General features: G+C 42.4%; 1 protein-coding gene across 1 annotated transcript in view; it reads right to left on the bottom strand.

Moving 5' to 3' along the window:
* Positions 1-17,340, bottom strand: part of SND1 (staphylococcal nuclease and tudor domain containing 1) — a 412,206-nt gene extending 394,866 nt beyond the window's left edge. Inside the window, exon 1 of the mRNA XM_054564546.1 lies at positions 17,023-17,340. Within this exon, the coding sequence (XP_054420521.1) occupies positions 17,023-17,100 (78 nt within the window). The 5' untranslated portion in view covers positions 17,101-17,340. The remainder of the gene's footprint in view (positions 1-17,022) is intronic.
* Positions 17,341-17,696: the final 356 nt, after the last annotated feature.

Here is a 17,696-nt window from a genome sequence, read left to right as displayed (position 1 = left end):
TGTGGTTTACCCATAAAATGGTATTATTTAGAAATTAAAAAGAAATGAAGTACTGATTGATGCTACAACAGGGACAAACCTTGAAAACATTATGCTAAGTGAAAGAAGCCAGAGAGAAAAACCACATAGTGAATGATTCCATATGAAATGGAATTATATGAAATGCCCAGCATAGGCAAATTCATAGAGACAGAAAAGTACATTAGTGGTTCACAATGAGTGAAGGGAGGGGAGAACAGGAAATAACTTAATGGGTACAGGCCTTCTTTCTTTTGCATATCAAAAATGGTATGGAATTAGAGATGCTAGTTGTGCGAATACAGTAAAAATCAGTGAGCTGTATACTTTAAGAGGGTGAATTTTATGGTATGTAAATTTATTTTGATATAAAAATATTTTAAGGCCCAATACATAAATACAAAAGCATGGAGACATAAAAAGGTAGATCAATCCTACAGAGAATTTCCATATCTTGCAGAAAAGATTAGATGCTTAGCTGAACAGTACTAACAAAAAAAACTTTGGGCCCTAGCTGGTGTGGTTCAGTGGGGTGAATGCTGGCCTGCAAACCGAAGGGTTAACAGTTCAATTCCCAGTCAGGGCAAATGCCTGGGTTGCAGGCCAGTCCAGTTGGGGAAGTGCAGCAGGCAACGCTGTTTCTCTCACACATCAATGTTTCTCTCCCTCTTTTTCTCCCTTCTCTTTCTAAAAAATAAATAAAATCTTTTTTTTTTTTTTAATTTTTCAAAGGCAGCTGACACAGAACCCAAAATCATGCATGGTGATTCACCACAGAATGTACTGTAAATTTTCAAGTCCTCTAGAAATGACACGACACAAGTCACAGAAAGGAAGCAGAACTTCAGTGCAATCTACAAACCTTTTAAAGGGTGAAAATAACTGAAAACAGTGTCAGTTTTCTGAGAATTGAGCAAGTACAATGAAGTCCTCTCCCTATGTGAAACAGAAAAGAGAACCAGGAAAAATCACTGAGCTGAAAGGTCCACTGTGCCATCTGGAAAGCCTGCAACGGCCACAACCCAAAGCCCGTGTAGGGACTGTGAGAGTGACAAAGAAGCAAGCCCGGCAGAGACTCTCCTCTGGACAAGGCTTTCTCCTCCTACGAATACCATCAGGGAAGAGGGAAGGAGCCGTTGTGGATAGGGAAGGAAATATTTTATTACCTACACTTTAATGAAGCAGAAAAATTCTAAAGAAACAGAATTAAAGCAAGAGTAACTAAAAAGAAACTAAATTGGAGAAAGTTTCAGAAAGTCTATCAGGAAAAAGTTTTCTATCAACCAGAGCTGTTGCCTCCACAGGAAGAATCATCTCTTGAAAATTAAAGTCATTTAAACAAAGAGCAAGCAATCCCGAAAGAACATAAGCTGTGTGGTCTGGGAGGTCTTTCCCAGAATAGTCGCCAACACAGCCAGCGCCTTCTTTCTTTTCCTGGCAAAAGCAAGAAGCAAACCTAAATGAGAGAGCCCAGCATTCAAATACAATGAACTGGGAGCCCATGGCCTCCCAGTGTGCCATTTCACTCCCTCTGAGTGCACTCGCGCATTCAGCACAGACAAGCTTAAGTAGCTGCTCCCAGGCCAGCTGTACCACAAACTGGGCCTCAGTTTGGAAATAGGGGAGTTTAATTCTCATGGGGACTATAAAGATCATCTACAGAGAGAGGGCAGCTATAGAAAGCATCTAATCTGAGCCCTTTGATTTTACAGATGAAAAAGCAAGCAAGACAGGTAAAGTGACTTTTGCTTGAAATAAAGTATTGATGGCAGAACAAGGACTAGACCTGAAATTCCCCCAACCCCGATATCCCACTATGCCACATGAGAAGTAAGCACCTGGGGAGCTGCTGTCTGTGAGAGCTGTGTCTGAGGTTACCTACTGATGGGATCTTTCTTCCCAGTTAATATCTCCATTTATATGTGCCAGCAGAGCAGGTGTCAGAAACTAAATCATTAAGCAGGTACAGCTTCCATGCCCCCAATCAAACCAACATTTATTAAACAGCACCATATACAAGGCACAATGATTCACTGTTTTGGGTTGTTGCCAAAAATAAAAATGCCCCTTGGTATTCAAGGCTATAATACAACGGAATTTCCTTCTTCTGTTAAGGAACCCCAAGAAAAAAGTTTTCCTGGTGGCAAGGAGACTTTTCTGCCTCCCTCTGAGGGCAAATGGAGGTGAGGCAGGGGTTGCCATGGCGCGGGGGGGGGGGGTGCGGGGGCGGGGGAGAACCCTGAGACTGCACTGCAGGGGCTGCTCAGTAGGCTCTCTACGTCCAGCTCCCCGTCTCCCTTAACTGACGCTTTCCTCCTGCCCAACTGCAATGCTCAGAGGAGGAGAGAAGCGCAGCCACAATTCCTGATCCAGGGAGGGGGAGAAAACAGCTATTCCTACCTACGATGGCTGTAGGTGCTATCATCTTATTTTTCCTCCTCACAGCCCTGCCATCACTGTGTCCCTGAGCAAATGTACATTGGACAAAGTATGAAATTATAGTCCAATGACTAAAATCAAGTAGGAAGTCTGTGAACCAGATACAGTAAGTGAAAGTATACCAGAGATCCTGAAATATCCAAGAGAAATAAGATTGTAGCGTTCCCTATTCCTCAGGTTTGCTTCTGTAAAGTCGGTGCATTTTTTTTAGAACTCACAGCAATACAGAAACTAAGTTATTAAGCATAATATTCAATACTATTCAGAGTGAATCATCTCTAAAGAATACATCTAATATATTTATTTATTTTTTTGCAGGACTGACTCTAGAGCTTGAGATCATTCAAATTCTATGCTATCCATGAAAAGCACTAAATTTCTAACTTTATTTTCTAAACATGTTTGGAAATTTCCTATTTGAGAGCTTGTTTGGAGGCTCTAGCAGGGGAGCGCAGCTACTCCTATACCCTTGACCGAACACCAGTCCTCTCCTCTAGTTGGGAACGTCGTCCTCTTCAACTGACGCGCAGCTTCCGGAGGGACGCACATGGATCGGTGAGGGAGGAAGGGGTCACTCATCTAGCCAACCAGATCGGCCGAATCAACCCTGGCGATCAGTGGAGTGACAGATGTCACAGACTGCCCCCACAACCTAAACTTCCTATTTGAAATGTTGATAGTTTTAGATGTCAAAATAAAGAAGTACAAGTCACAAATCTACCACATATGTTTCAGAGTTCTTTTTTGCTAAATTAATCCTGGAAATCCATCCCAGGGTTCTCACCATTAAAAGCCTAGGGAGACAGTCATGAAGGAGTAACTGCCAGACAAGTAGTCATTCCTTCCCCACAACAGGCTGGTGCCCCAGCCCACTCTACCCTCCATCAGAACACAGACTTGCACACCTCCTTGACACGTTAAACAGAAGGCTAGTTGGCAATGATCTGGAACTTGCTATGGTGGTATCTTCATTGCATGTATTGTCCAGAAGAGACTGCTCCTCCATTTTTAAAACACCAGTAATATTCTGCTTGCCCTATGCAAACCAAACTGTTCAGCTGTGTGATTCCCCGCACCTTTCGGACAGGAAGGCACTCTCTCTAATGAATAACAAAATAAATGAACTTTAACACATACAGCATAGAAATTTCAAGTGAAAGTTAATAGGCAGCTCAGACACATGGGACATCTTTACAATTAGCCTGTTGTACCATTAACCACTTTCAAAAATCAATTTTCTGAGTTCCTGTTCCTCAAATTATCTGAGTATCATGCTTACAGTCCTCTCTACATTGGTTTTTAGCTTCTGTTGATAAAAGAAACACATTTTCTTCTGAATCAAGAGTAAGAAAGGTACCTTCATTCAGAGCACCCATACAAGACCTCTTAAGATTTTAATGGAACCAAGCAGTCTGACTAGCAGCCCTACACTGCCTTGCTATGTAGGAAAGGGATGACTTTAGAGCTAGGAACACAATGACCAACACAGGGGCAGGGCAGGGTTGAAGGCAAGCGGGGCCTATGCCCCACAGAGAGGCTGCAGGAGGTCTCAGGAGATTCTGAAGCTCTCACTGGAGAGGAGTTTAACAAGATAACTCGGCTTTTAAGTAATAGAGGCAGCCACCCGGCCTCTGGACTGTGAAAGGGCTCACCTGCCAAGTACAATAACACAGCAATTACTGCACACAGAATAATAGATCTCAGTGGGATTCCAGAGCGGGATTCCAGAGCCTCTTCTCCTTCACACACAGAGGGGAGGAAGGACAAGGAGGAACACAACACACCCTTTTTCATGAAGACCTGTGAGAGTCCTATTAGGTAAGCAGATAAATTACACTTGGCATAATGATTCATTCACTGTTTGGGGTTGTTGCCAAAAATAAAAATGTCCCTTGGTATTCAAGGCTATAACACAACGGATTTTCCCTCCTGGAACAGAATTCATTCATAAGGTTTAAAAGCTCACTAACATCACTTTAGTGTATTCCACACACTAGAAACAAAAACTCAGAAGACTTATTTCTTATTCCTTTCTCTCCTCCAAACCTCCTGCAACCCTTTGTCACTTTAAGCAAGTTGCCTTTACCTTACACGCTGAATCCAGATTGCTCACAGCTGCTTTTAAGAACGTGTGAGTATTCCCACCTATACTTACCCGTTTCTCTTGACTTTTATCTCATTTATTTTATTCCTTTGCCTCTGTCAAGTCCTGTCACTTTCACCATCTCCCCAGAAAAGATTTTTAAAACAAAAGCAGATCTGAAAAATATCATCTGACTTTTCCAATTCATTCTCCAAGAAAACCATCAGCATTTAAATTCACAAGTCCCGCTTCCCACCAGAAAGCAAAGCTACCTGCCTCAAGTGAACAGCTTTACCCAGAATCAAGTGTACAGCCTGGGGTCTCAGGCCTAGGCTACCCACTCTCCTTAAAAGGCTCTCTCCTCAGCCACAAGGCCCTCCTCTTCCAGGCCATCCTACAAGCTAGGATCCAAACAGAACCATCCACCTTCTGTTTATATTAATCTGTGACCTGTGCCACCCACACTTTTTTCCCTAGACTTACCTGCTCTTACTAAGCCCGCTAAACATGCATTTTGTCACTCAAATCAGGATACTTTGACAGTGAGAAGGGGGTGTTAACTGATAATTATGCCAAGACAACAGGTTTAAACCGAAACAACCCTAAGCAGACTGTGATGCAGGTAACCCTGTCCAAGGCCAGGTAACGGGCTGTGGCTGTTCCTTGCAAAGAACCAACGTATGCGGGTTCCACATGGTTGTTCTTCCCTATGGGTTTGGGGAATTGGCAAAGCAGATCAGAAAATCCCAAATGTGGACTACCCAGTCCTCCTTGGGACAAAGAAAACAGAAAATGTTTTACATTATAGTGAAAAATTTGTTCTAAACACAGTAACTTCAAATTTTGATAAGTGGGGTATTGGGGGGAAGGGGTCAGTGATAAGAGTGCTGGAGAAGGAAGACGAAATACAGGCTGGACCTAAAGGACCAGAGCCTAGAGAGCTGCTGGGAGGATTGGGGCAGGAATCAAAGAAAGCCTGCTCTCATTTTTGCCTAGCTAGTCACACCTGTGCCAATGAATAACGACAAGTACCCACATAACTGCACTCTTCCACACATTAAATTTGTTTAATCCTTCCTAAATAATAGTACAAAGGATGATACCCTTAAAGTTCCTAAGAGTTCTACATGTGCCAGTGCACAGGTTTCTGCTACACCAGAGGTTCCTAGACTCTTTAAGTTTCAGACCAGGAAAGTTTCCCCGACTCATCAAAAATAGGAACCAACATGTATTTTTTTGGTGGTGGGGGAGGGGGGGACTAAGGACATTAAATAAAACAAATGCCATCACTTTATAAAATAACGGACATTTTAGCGCCCCCACCCCGAACACAGTAAAAATATAAGCTCAAAACTAAAGCCAGTCCTTTAAATTGAACAACTTTAAACTCACAAAACTTGCCAGGTGTCTTATTCCTCTCATTTTGCGCCAGCCAGTTCCATTTTCACCCCCATCCAACTTTGGGGCTGATAAGAAACTGCTGGACTCCTAATACCAGCTAATGGTTACTGAACACTGCATGTGCTAGACTCTGTGTTTTATGTGAGTCTCTCACTTAATCAGCAATAACCCCATAGATGAGTACTGTTATTATGTCCTTTTACAGGCAAATCTGAAACTGGAAGGGGCAAAATTACTTGCCCAAGGTTATATGACTAGTCATCAGTGAAGTTAGGGATGTGAACCACAGCCACCCCAGAAAATCAGTTCAGCTCTGCCTCAAGACACAAGTTACATCTATTTCCCAAAGCACAGTGGGCTTGTATTGAAGGAAAGAAAGAAAAGAAAGAGAAAGCCTGCTTTAAGTAGTATATGAACCCTGTATGTACTAGCACTTAATATTTACACATACACAAGAACTGTCTCCTTTTCAATTCTCTTTCAATCCTTCCTAGTAAATGAAGTTTCAGTTTGGTGGCAGGTAGCCTTTTCTTTTCTTTTTTTAATCACATCTCCACCACGTGTTAAATGTCTTTCAGAGTACTCTGCAAAACACAATACCTAGCTAGAACATAGTAACGCTGTTTTCATTGTGGGTTTTTTTTTTTAAAGGTACTGTCTGGTTAAGACAAGCAACATTGGTTTTCCATTTTCAATAGTGAAATTAAGTTTTAAAAACAGCACTTCAATTTGAAAAACAGCTGTTTATCCAAAAGATTGTCAAACTAAATATAAGTAGAGATAGCATTCAGATATGCTAACACCCTGGTAAGGGCACACACACATCTGAAGCCCGGAAAACTTTAGGTAAACTATTACCACAGCTGGGATCAGCACATAAGTGAAAGGCTGATAACTTGCCTCCCTTGGTTCAGTCTTTCCAAAAAACTAAAAAAAAATGACAGTTTCCCAGCCCTGGCCAGGTAGCTCAGTTGGTTAGAGCCATCGATATGCCAAGGTTGTGGGTTCAATATTTGGTCATGGCACATACAGTAATGAACCAATGGAGGTATAGATAAGTGTAACAAGGCAGTTTCTCTCTCTCTCCCTCTCCCCTCTCTAAAATCAACAGATATTTTTTAAAAAATAAAAATGACAGTTTCCTCATGCAGCATACAGTCATACTTACCACCACCTACCTTGCCAACCTCTTACCCAAGAAGAAAAAGAAAAAAAGGAACAATTATGTACCAGTCCTTAGGAAAACAATCAAATCTCTCACATGATCTTGCCTCTCTTCTACTCTTGTCACCTGTGGCCAGGTAGTCGCGCACCTCCTTAGTCATGGACCTCTCTAGAAACCAAAGGGGATTACTCAACTTGTAAGTACTGAGACCTGAAAACACCCGGGGGGGGCGGGGTCAGCAAGCAATTAAAAAAAAGAGTTATTTAACGTTCCCCAGATGCTGGGCCCTGCCCTCCACTAAAGAAACAAAAGTGGTTTGCAAAGATTCTCAGGTTGGGGAAACAAATTACCAAAGGTGAAATGATTAATGAATAATGAGATATTAAGTTGTATTTTACCCTAAATTTTATCTAAGATGATACATACCTATAACCTGATACCTGAAACAGGTAAAATTAAAGCTTCCCTACAACCACCAAAAACATTAAGTGATTATTAAAAGATACCAGCAACTGCACATCTAGTAATCTACCTCATGGAAAACCCAATATAAGAATACAAAGATGTATAAAAGAATGTTCAGTCAGTGTACCAGCATTTAGAATCATGAAAAACCAAATAAAACATGTCTCAACAAGAAAAACTGCATAAGTACATCTAAACTATGGACTACTTCTCAATCTCAAAGAATGAGGTGCACCTATATTTATGGCATAGATAGTCATGACAATTAATTTTTTAAAAAAACAAAACTGCAGGACACATACAATATGACCCCATTTGTGTTTCTTTAAGAAAAAAAAGCAGAAGGGTGTATATATCTGCATGAAGAAGGTTTAGAAACACATTAACTTACGGAATGAGAATGAATGATAGAAAATGAGGGTAAGGAGGGCAGAGGGAGAGAGAATTTTGTATTTAACTTTACATACTCCTATGCTGTTTTAAAGTCTTATGAGCCAAGTATTAAGTCCAAAATTTAAATATCAGTAATTATTAAATTACTAGTACTGGATGGAAATCACCTGAGTATTTTGAAGGAATTCAGGAATGAACCAGAAAACTGCTGGTCAAAATGAGGAAAGGCCACCAAGGCAACTGCATATGTGCTCCCTAATCAAAAAGACTCTGAAGACCTGCAAATTAGAAGAAAATTTTATTTCTGCACTAGACACATAGTAGAATAAAAAGTAAAGATTAAGACCACCAAGGCGGTCATTTTAGGTTTTACTGTTGTTAAAAAACAAGGGGTTTATAAACAAGAAAGGGGACAGGTACAGACAGTTAAAACCAAAAGGGCCAAGTGTGCGGCTACTAAGGATTAAAGCAGAAAGTGAGAAGCACAGAATCTTCATGTTTATAGATAACACTAAAGACTTCCATAATAATAATGTGCCAGGTTATTGGTGCCAAATTATTGGAAGATCTTGGAAATTTATGCAAATAGAAAGAAAAGTGGCAGATGAGTGTTAAAATGAACATATGGCCTAAACCGGGCATATAAAACAACTTCACAGCTGTCAGTCATGACCGAGGAATGGGATCTCAGAGTCACTGTAAAAGGACCTTAAAGGATATCAGCCCAATATCAAGACAAGTGCTAAAAAGAGAAAGACAAACTACTACTATGCTACCACATAAAAAATAAATTTTGTGCCCTGCCCCTTCAACCACATACAATACAGGAGTTAAATAAAGTTGATCTCAAATGCCAGCACCTGGATCAATCCCAAACCAACCATTTCAGAACCTAGAATTTTTTTCAAAATATAGGTTCCCAGGCCAACTCACAGAGATTCTGATTCAATTCCTCAGAAAATGCCTTCTAGGTGGTCCTAAAAAAAAAGGACCTGTTTAGGAAATCAATGAGTTCCTCCTTCTCCCTAAGTTTACTCCCAGAAGGGACTTAAGAAGGCTTACAAATAAAACAAACCAAAAAAACCCTCAAAAGAAAAGAAACCACGTGAGGAACTACCAAAAATAGATTAGGATGGTTCCTATGCTTGCATGTAAAATGGAAGTGGAAAAGATCTGCAAAAGACCATTAGAATGATCTGAAGGAAAACGCTCTGGCCGGGAAGTATGAAAAACAGAACTCAGAACTATTGTGCCCCACACCCCCACGAGACTCCCCCAATCAACAGCAGGGCCAGAACAAACTCTCCCCAGGAGCTACAGGCTCCTTGAGTGCCCCCTGTCATCCCCACCCTCCCCAAATCAAGACCTAGTGCACTACGAGGTCAAGGTGTTCTGAAGTCGAGTTGAGACTGGGTGAATAAAACGCACTGACACCATGTTCCTCCAAGGCTCAACCAACCAGCCCCAAGAGTCTATCCTAATAACGCTACTGAAGCCAGGACCCCCTGCCTGGCTCACTTCTATCAACCCTCCACCCACAGATTCACTTAAGTCTTCCACACTAGTAAACCATATTTCAACCAATTCACCTTCAAAAACAAAAACAAACAAGCAACAGAACAAAAACCATGTTCCATGCAGGATAAGCAGCAATTCAAAATGAAGCCCACTACAAGTATAAGATTTCTCACCTTTGGTTCACCATGCCTAAAAAACATAGTATATAAGCTTTTTTTGTTATATAGGCTTTCTTTTTTCTTTTTAAGATTTTTATCCATTTATTTTGAGAGAGAGAGGAAGAAAGGGAGAGAGGGAGAGAAATATCAATGTGTGGCTGCCTCTCAAATGCCCCCTACTGGGGACCTGGACCACAACCCAGGCGTGTGCCCTAAGAATCGAACTAGCAACCCTTTGGTTCACAGGCCAGCACTCAATCCACTGAGCCACCAGCCAGGGTTATGTGGGCTTTCTTAATCAATCTCAGCCTTTTGGGACTGGAAGAGGCTTAGAGACAATGAATCCAACCACATCACTTAAGAGAAAAGTCTGACAGGTGGAATCTTACCCTATGCCACCCAGGTTTAGAACAGCAGCACCTGGACTATAACCTGTCTTCCCTGAATCCTAAGCCAAGGATCTCTCTTCTCTGCCAGGTTGCTTCCCAGGGACAATGTTAATAAATTAGATTTATTAACCTTAAGCACAGATTCCCCAAATCTCCTTATTTTGGTATTCCAAAACCATCCCAAGCAGGCTACTTCCCAATTAAAGCATCTCAAAATGTGTTAAGGCATACAGAGAGAAAAAAGGGATGGTGCCTTAAGTCATTCATCATAAGAATATAAACGGAGAAAATGTACCACGCCAGGTTTATAAAGTAGACTGAACATCTCAAAAATGACATCTGAAAATATCTAAATTTCCATTCAGTTTGTTTTTCCTGTAACTTCCTAATTAAAAAGAAATAAAATAAAATTACCACCATGGCTAGTTAGCTCAGCTGGCTGGAGCACTGTCCCAATATGCCAAGTCTGAGGGTTCAATCCCTAGTCAGGGAACATACAAGAATCAACCAATGAATGCATAAGTAAGTGTAACTAAATCAGTTTCTCTCTCTAAAATCAATTTTTAAAAATTAGTAATAAATTAACTCTTCAACCTGTTTTTATTTAAAGAGCCAATTAATCAAAAAATAAAATAAAATTTACAAAAAAGCCAACTGAAACCACTGCTCATTTTTTCCTAAACATTAGAGCTAAGTGAGTAAAACATAACATTAATTTATGATATTGAGTCTCATTGAAAATAAGTGAAATCTCAAAACACTCCATCTGCATCAAATGTTCACAACCTGCGATTCTGCATCAATTTCTGCTGTAAAAACAAAAAGCATATGTCAGTCTCCCAAGAGAAGGAGCAGCAACAGAACCTGGGTATGTAGCCATTTCCCAACAAGAAATAAGAGAAAAAGCTACACAAGCCCAGTATGAGGTGAATCCCTTTACTTCATTCCTTGTCCTTGATAAGGCGAAGAATTTCCTACAGTTTTTAGCTATGCTCTTCCTTGGAGACATAAAATAAAATCACGACCAGTCCCCAAAGGTCTGCTAGAACCATACCTGTGAGGTGAACAGCCAGCCCATCCTGAGAAGTGACTGCACAACTTTCCTGGCCAATTTTCTCTTTTAAAACCACAAATGGAAATTAAAATTTTCACTTATTTCCCAAATTCCACTCTCCAAGCAAACTGAGGCAAAGGCTCATCACGTCCTGTGCTCACTTATAACCAGGGACTGATCACTACCCAGCCTCAGGAGTCCCCATTCATATTAATGAAGAGTCATGCTGTGTGTGAGCTAGTTCCTTCCTGACCATTAGTGTGACCTCTGAAGCAGCCACTTGGTTTTTCACCACCACTAGTGAAAGCCTGGCCAAAGCTTGCTCGGTTACGGGTTGCCAGCGGCCAAAGTAAATTACATGCAGCAATAAAATGCTAACAGAAGTATGACTACTGACAAGTTTTAGATGCTATTTAACTCTCACTGAGCTTGCTCTTGGCATTCATCTTCTTATCCAGGTCCCCTCCACTGGAAGACACGTACAGGTTTCCCCTGCTATCTGAAAGCAGAGTAGCCCTGTGAAACATTTTGTGAACCAAAATGGGGTAAAGTGAAGATGCAAATACCATTAATTTATATGGAAAAAATTGTGAGCATTCCCAGACCCAAAATTCAACACATACAATATCTGTATTTCGTTCACCACAATCGAAATGCTTAATTACATCGTTTTACACTATGCATAACACCATTAAGAGCTGTCTTAGCCTTTTCTGATACTTGTAAGACATATCCTGCTAAGGAATGCACAAAATAAATTAAGATGAATTACAGATGCTCAGACACAATTCAAAGCTGTGGAAGCTTGACGGTGAGCGTGGTTCCTGGGGAAGGAGCCTGGCACAACCGCACGTGCTGCTCAGGGTGCACGTTGCCTCTATAAGGGTCAACAAATGCTGAATGTTATTCTTACTTTTCTCCTTTTCCTATAAAAGTGAAAATTCTTTTTCAATTGTTTTCAGTTAATGAAAATAAACAAATGTAGGTCTTTCATAAAAGCTAAGGGGCATAATATGAACTTCTGAAAAGCACAGGATACCTGTAGTGACTTTGGGAATACATAGGTCTGGCTGACAGGAAGTCCAAAAAAACCTTAGTCTTGGCCCTAGAAGAAACATGAATATGAACAAGAGCAGGTATGTTTTTACCAGTCTGCCATTGGTTACATTTATTCAGTGGGCTTAATGTCAGCTACTAATCTCACCAGGGCACCAGAACAATGACCACCTCTGCTGCCTTTCTGCCTTTTATCACCCTCAAACACACACATTAATAACAGACTGAATGGATACCAATTATGTGGAGCACTGAACTTGGGAGAAATTTAAGAATTACTATGGGAACACTGAAGATAATCATCAGTGGTGACCCTAGGGCCTTTGGACTTGCTGTTCAGTCTGCCGAGAACACACTTCCTCTCTGGTTCGTTCTTTGCTGTCCATCAGATCTCAGAGCAAATGCTGAGAAAAGCCCTTGCTAAACACCCTACCACAATAAGCTACCCCTTCCCTATCCCCAGCCACTATGCCACATTCCCCTACCTGAAATCACTACTTATGTTACCATGCTTATTTAGTATTTACTTGTGCACTGACTGTCTTCCCCATGAATCGTAAGGGAAGGATTCTGATCTACGTTTTTACCACTGTTTCTCCAATACCCAGAGGGAGCTCATCACAGCAGGTGATCAAAAAGTATGTGTTTAAGAAAGAAAGGAAATATGATTGCTCATCAATCTATATCATTAGTACATGGTAGGAGCCACTGTTGGCATAATTAGAGCCGGACAGATGCTTCCTTTTCACCAGAAATGAAAGAAAGCCTTTAAGATGTAGTAAAAACTTAAGTGTTCCTTTACATACAATCTTGACTGAAAGTTACCTTGTTTACCTGCTGTGAAGTAGACAATTTTAAGACTACAGGGAAAAGTCTTCCGTCCTATTCTCCCTACCTCTTTGCAAGTGGTTCTATAAAGTATCGTTATTCAGCCATCTTGTCCCATTGAGTAGAATAAGGGTAGTTTCAATAGCTTGGGCAAGGTTTGCAGTTTTTTTCCCTTCACAGCCTGCATGAGGTAAGTGCACATATGAAGAAGCAAGTCAACACACTACTACACTCTGTCCATACTACACCATGGAAAGACACATACTTCTTAGTTCAGAAACCTAAGAAACACTTAGCTAAAATGTCTAAATTATAGGTACCATTTCCCACAGGCTGGAGGAAATTTCCTGCTGGAGAAATTTCCACTAAGCTGTTCACCAGGAAGTCGACGTCCCACTTTACCACAACCTGATAGCACAATTCCTGTCGAAGGAGAAAATATGGGCCATCTCCTTCCTCCTTTAGGTGACCCTCTGCCACAGCCACCTAGTGAGAATCATGGTTCTTAGCATAAAACCAAAGTCTTGCCGAGGGATTTCTTTTGCCCCTTTTGGAGGCAATTAGAAAGAGTGGGGTAAAATGGGAACTGGGATTTGGCACTGAGCTCGCTTTGGCCTTCCACACCACAAGCAAGATAAGATATGCTGCTCCCACGGTTGCTCCTGATAAGCACAGGAGATTCAAGAACTGTGGACAATATATCCTGCTGTTGTAAAAGCAGCCTATGGGCTCTAGATTGAAAAAACATGCAAACATACCAAATTAGATGGGAAAGAGTAAAAAGATACAGAAAGGGCTTCTATAACGGAACAAAAACAGAAAAGCAACCCAGATGAGAAAGCAACTCAGGTCAGTAAAACCAGAGAAAATAGCCAACTTTATGTAGCTACTAAACGGGGTGAGTGAATTTTAGACAAAAGTACCCCAAAATTTCTCCAAACCTCATCTATTTAGCATGCACTGACGATATTCTGTTGCAGCTAAATACTGTCTAGCAAACTATTCAACAAAACCCAAAGTTAGAATCCTTTAGGATTTTGAGAAAGTAGTATCAGATTGACAGAAATATTTACTTTTCCAGGTTATATTTTGTCTGCCCACACACTTGCCAGTCTATTCCAACTCAGAAAATATTTAAATCCACCTTCAGTCTTCCGTTATCCTTGCCTTTTCAGGAACAGAACATCTCCAAAATGCTTGTGTGAACTTACTGCCTGCCCACTTCCTCCTTAAACACATTCCAGAACCAACTCTGTCCCTTTCTTCCATTCAAATAGCAAAGCACAGCATCTAGCCATCACCATCATTTAAAAAAACTGGTCAAATGTAAAAATTTTTTACAACTTGATTCTCAAATTCTTTCTTCTTTAACCTTAAAAAAATCACCAGGACTTACTAGGAATGCAAGGCAGAGACCAGAAAAACTAGCACTTTCCCCGGTCCGATAGCCCATTCTTTTGACAAAAAAGGATTATTCCTCTTCACTGCAGCAAACCTCAAGCCTAGATCTGTTCGGACCTTCAGCTCTGCCTAAGTACAGATAAATCCAGAGGACTCACTCTGAAATACATGCCTATGGTTAGTGTTCCAGTTTCTGTCCCTCCCAAAAGGCTGAAAAGCTGTGATTACTGTTTTCCTATTCATCAAATTACTTCCTTCTCACTTTCCTGTCTTCCTTTGGAGAGTTCTTACAACGCAGTTCCTAGTACCGATGGAAACGATTACTCTCCAGGAAAATACAACTTTGCTTAGCAAAAGAGCTTCACACAGAGCAATTTGCCAGTGGTCGATTTTTTATTCCAGACAAGACTTTTAAGCTTGGCACAAACTGCCTGGCGCTCTGCAATTCACTGGGCTTTCTTCCCCTAATTTCTGCCTGGAACTCACCCACCCACCCCAAGCAGTTTGGTCACAGAAAAACGGCAATACAGACTACTCAATTACTGCATTTTAAAAGCCTCCTCTCAAACGCAAATGTGTCTTCCACACCACAATCCTCTGCACGCAACAACCACAAGCACCAAATGAAGTCACTCACCACAAGGGCAGCTCCCGGAAAAGACAAGGAGTAACATCTAATCTTTCCCCAGCTCAATTACAGTCAGCTTCACTGTCCTGCAATTTTGCGGCCAGGCATCACTGGCCCCACCCTTATAAATTCATGCCCTGGAGTTAGAGGTATCAGAGCCCATGCTGAAAAGCATGTGCTTTAGCAGTCAGGCCTCAGTTCAAATCCCAGCTCTGCTTTTTAGTAATAATAAAAAATGCCTGCCCTTGGGTATACTATTTATCTTCTCTAAACCTCAGATTACCCATCTGGAAAATGTAGCAAATAACTGTATCTACTTGTTAGGTATTATAAATGAGATATGTTTATACAATATTCGGCATAAGACATGACCCTTAATAAACAAGTGATTATTGATATTCAGTACCCATGGGGGTATTCTTTGGGCAGGCATGGGCACCTCAGAGAATCCAGACGGACCGGAAGCCTCCAGCACTGGCAGAAGTAAAAATGTGTCTGGCCTCATTCCACTCCCACCCCACAAAAGAGAGGGGCCTTATCAAATGGAAAAACTCAAGAGAGATCCGCTCAGTGCTGCCAATCCCACCATCGGACCACCAATCCATGCTTTGCTTCTTCGGTAAAGGGCAAGATCAGTGCAAATGAAAAGGTCAATGAAAGAGGAGCCCCTTGAGCATAATCCTTTCGTGGGTCAGGTCAGTATCTCAACAAGGGAAAAATATGTGGATCTTGGAAAGTCCCTTCTCATTCAGTTTCTGATAAATTCTGACTCTCCACTTATGTAAAAATAAAAGCGGGAAAGCAATACTGAAAACCCTAAGGATCTCAACTGGTGGCAAAATATTACCTACCAAGTGAATACATGAAAATTGGGGAAAAAAAGAAATCCTTGAAATCTAATTTACACAGACATAAGCTGAAGAATGTTTCAATCCTGTGAAAGACCATGGGCTAAGAAAATAGAATGTTTTTTAAACTTTCTACAACAGCAAAAACTGTGGCACTTTGGGAGAAAGTGTCATGAAGGATATTTGCTGTTCCAAATGGAAAAGTCAGAACTTAATCTGAAACAAAAATACGGAAGTTCACAGTCATCACAACCAGAAAATCTGGTAACAACCAAGAAATGTCAGGTTCCAGGATTTGGGAGGGTTGGGGGAAGGACAACAGAGGGGACAAGCCTTAACGGGAATGCATACAAAATTATCATGGAACGAGGGATAAATTTTTTTTAAATGAACTTTACAGCGTTTTGAATTCCAAATTCAAGAACGTAAGTAAGGGGAGAAAAAAAGCAGGCAGAATTTACAGTGTTAAGAGTCACAGCCTGGGAATCAGAACACTTGGGCTCTGGGCCTGGCTCCAAACCAAACCACCATGTGACTTTAGGCAAGTCACTGTTAAGGGGTGGGAGAACAATAATAATCGCTAAGATTCCTACCGGCCTAACAGATTAAGAGTCAAAAGGAGGGGAGAGCACAAATATCCCAGGACTACACACTTGACACAAGAGGTGGGGAAGAAATGAAGCGAAATGAGGGCCAGAGAGTAAGGAAACTTGAAGTAACTAACAGTGTCGGTGGAAACAGAAGAGCTTCAAGATGGCCAAGTACTCCTAGAGTTCCAGAGAAGAGCGGGTATCAGGACCTAGAAAAACTACAAACTGCTCAGCAAATGTCAAAATGGACAGAAGGACGGGGGGGCTGGGAAGGCATATATCAACCAATTATCTCCGTTAATCAATCACTGTTCGGTCTGTCCTGGTGAACAGCCAGATCAGAGTGCCGCGACCACGGAAATCACTGTGACCCCTGATGCCAGGGAGTTCGGGAGGCAATATACGAAGCGGAGTCCGTGACGGGTTCTTTCAAGAGAGGGCATTCTGAGAATGGTGTAAAGTGAAGAAGGGGACATAGAAAAGGGGACCTGGGACACTTTGCAGTCTGGCGGGAGGGGAAGAGGAGCCACTGCCAGACTCCCGCCTGGAGACAGGCGGTGGGGTAGGTATCTGGGGCCCCGTTCTCACCATCTTGACAATGCCCCGCTGCACGGTGGGGACCGCGGGTCCCCCGGAGGAGCCGCCGCTCTGCGCGGAGGAGGCCATGTGTGGAGATGGAAAGACAGCGAGTAAGGCGGAGGGCCGGCTTGGAGGTGTCAATGTGGGTGTCGGTGTTGGTGAGGGGCCGCCGCGGCAAGGAGCGGGCGGGCGACGAGCTGCGGACGACAGACCGGACGGACGCGCCGGGTGCTCACAGAAGCAGCAGCGGGACTAGGATCGAAAAAGGAGACGCGATCTCGGCCGCCGCCACACGTTCTATTCGCCGCGCAAGCGTGCCAGAGCGTCCCCGCCCTCCGGCCAATTAGCACCCAGAGCCGGCCAGACCTCAAGCCAATAGACACCCTGCTCGCGAAGCCCCGCCTCCTGGTTCCAAAACGGGTGGCGAACTCCAGGAAGCGCTGAAAGAGCTGATTTGCAGTGACGGATAAAGTGTGGGGCGGGACTTCCGGGGCAGCCTAGTAGGTAGTGTCGGGAGGTGTAGTGAGAAGGAAAGGACACGTCAGCATCTGGCCGCGGGGCGCGGTGGGCCCTGGGAGCCCCAAGGGTAAGGCCTGCCTCGCCTACCGGCCTGGCCCCGCCCATTGCGCCCCGCCCCGCCGGCCACAGGGGAGCTCACGTGAATGCCGGCGTACTGGGAGGGC

Source organism: Pteronotus mesoamericanus, unplaced genomic scaffold (genome assembly GCF_021234165.1).
Source record: "Pteronotus mesoamericanus isolate MK-2021 breed Mesoamerican mustached bat unplaced genomic scaffold, CSHL_Meso_final scaffold_85, whole genome shotgun sequence".
In the NCBI taxonomy this organism is placed as follows: Eukaryota; Metazoa; Chordata; class Mammalia; order Chiroptera; family Mormoopidae; genus Pteronotus; species Pteronotus mesoamericanus.
The sequence above is the reverse complement of the archived record's forward strand: the minus strand, read 5'-3'. Positions and strand labels throughout refer to the sequence as shown.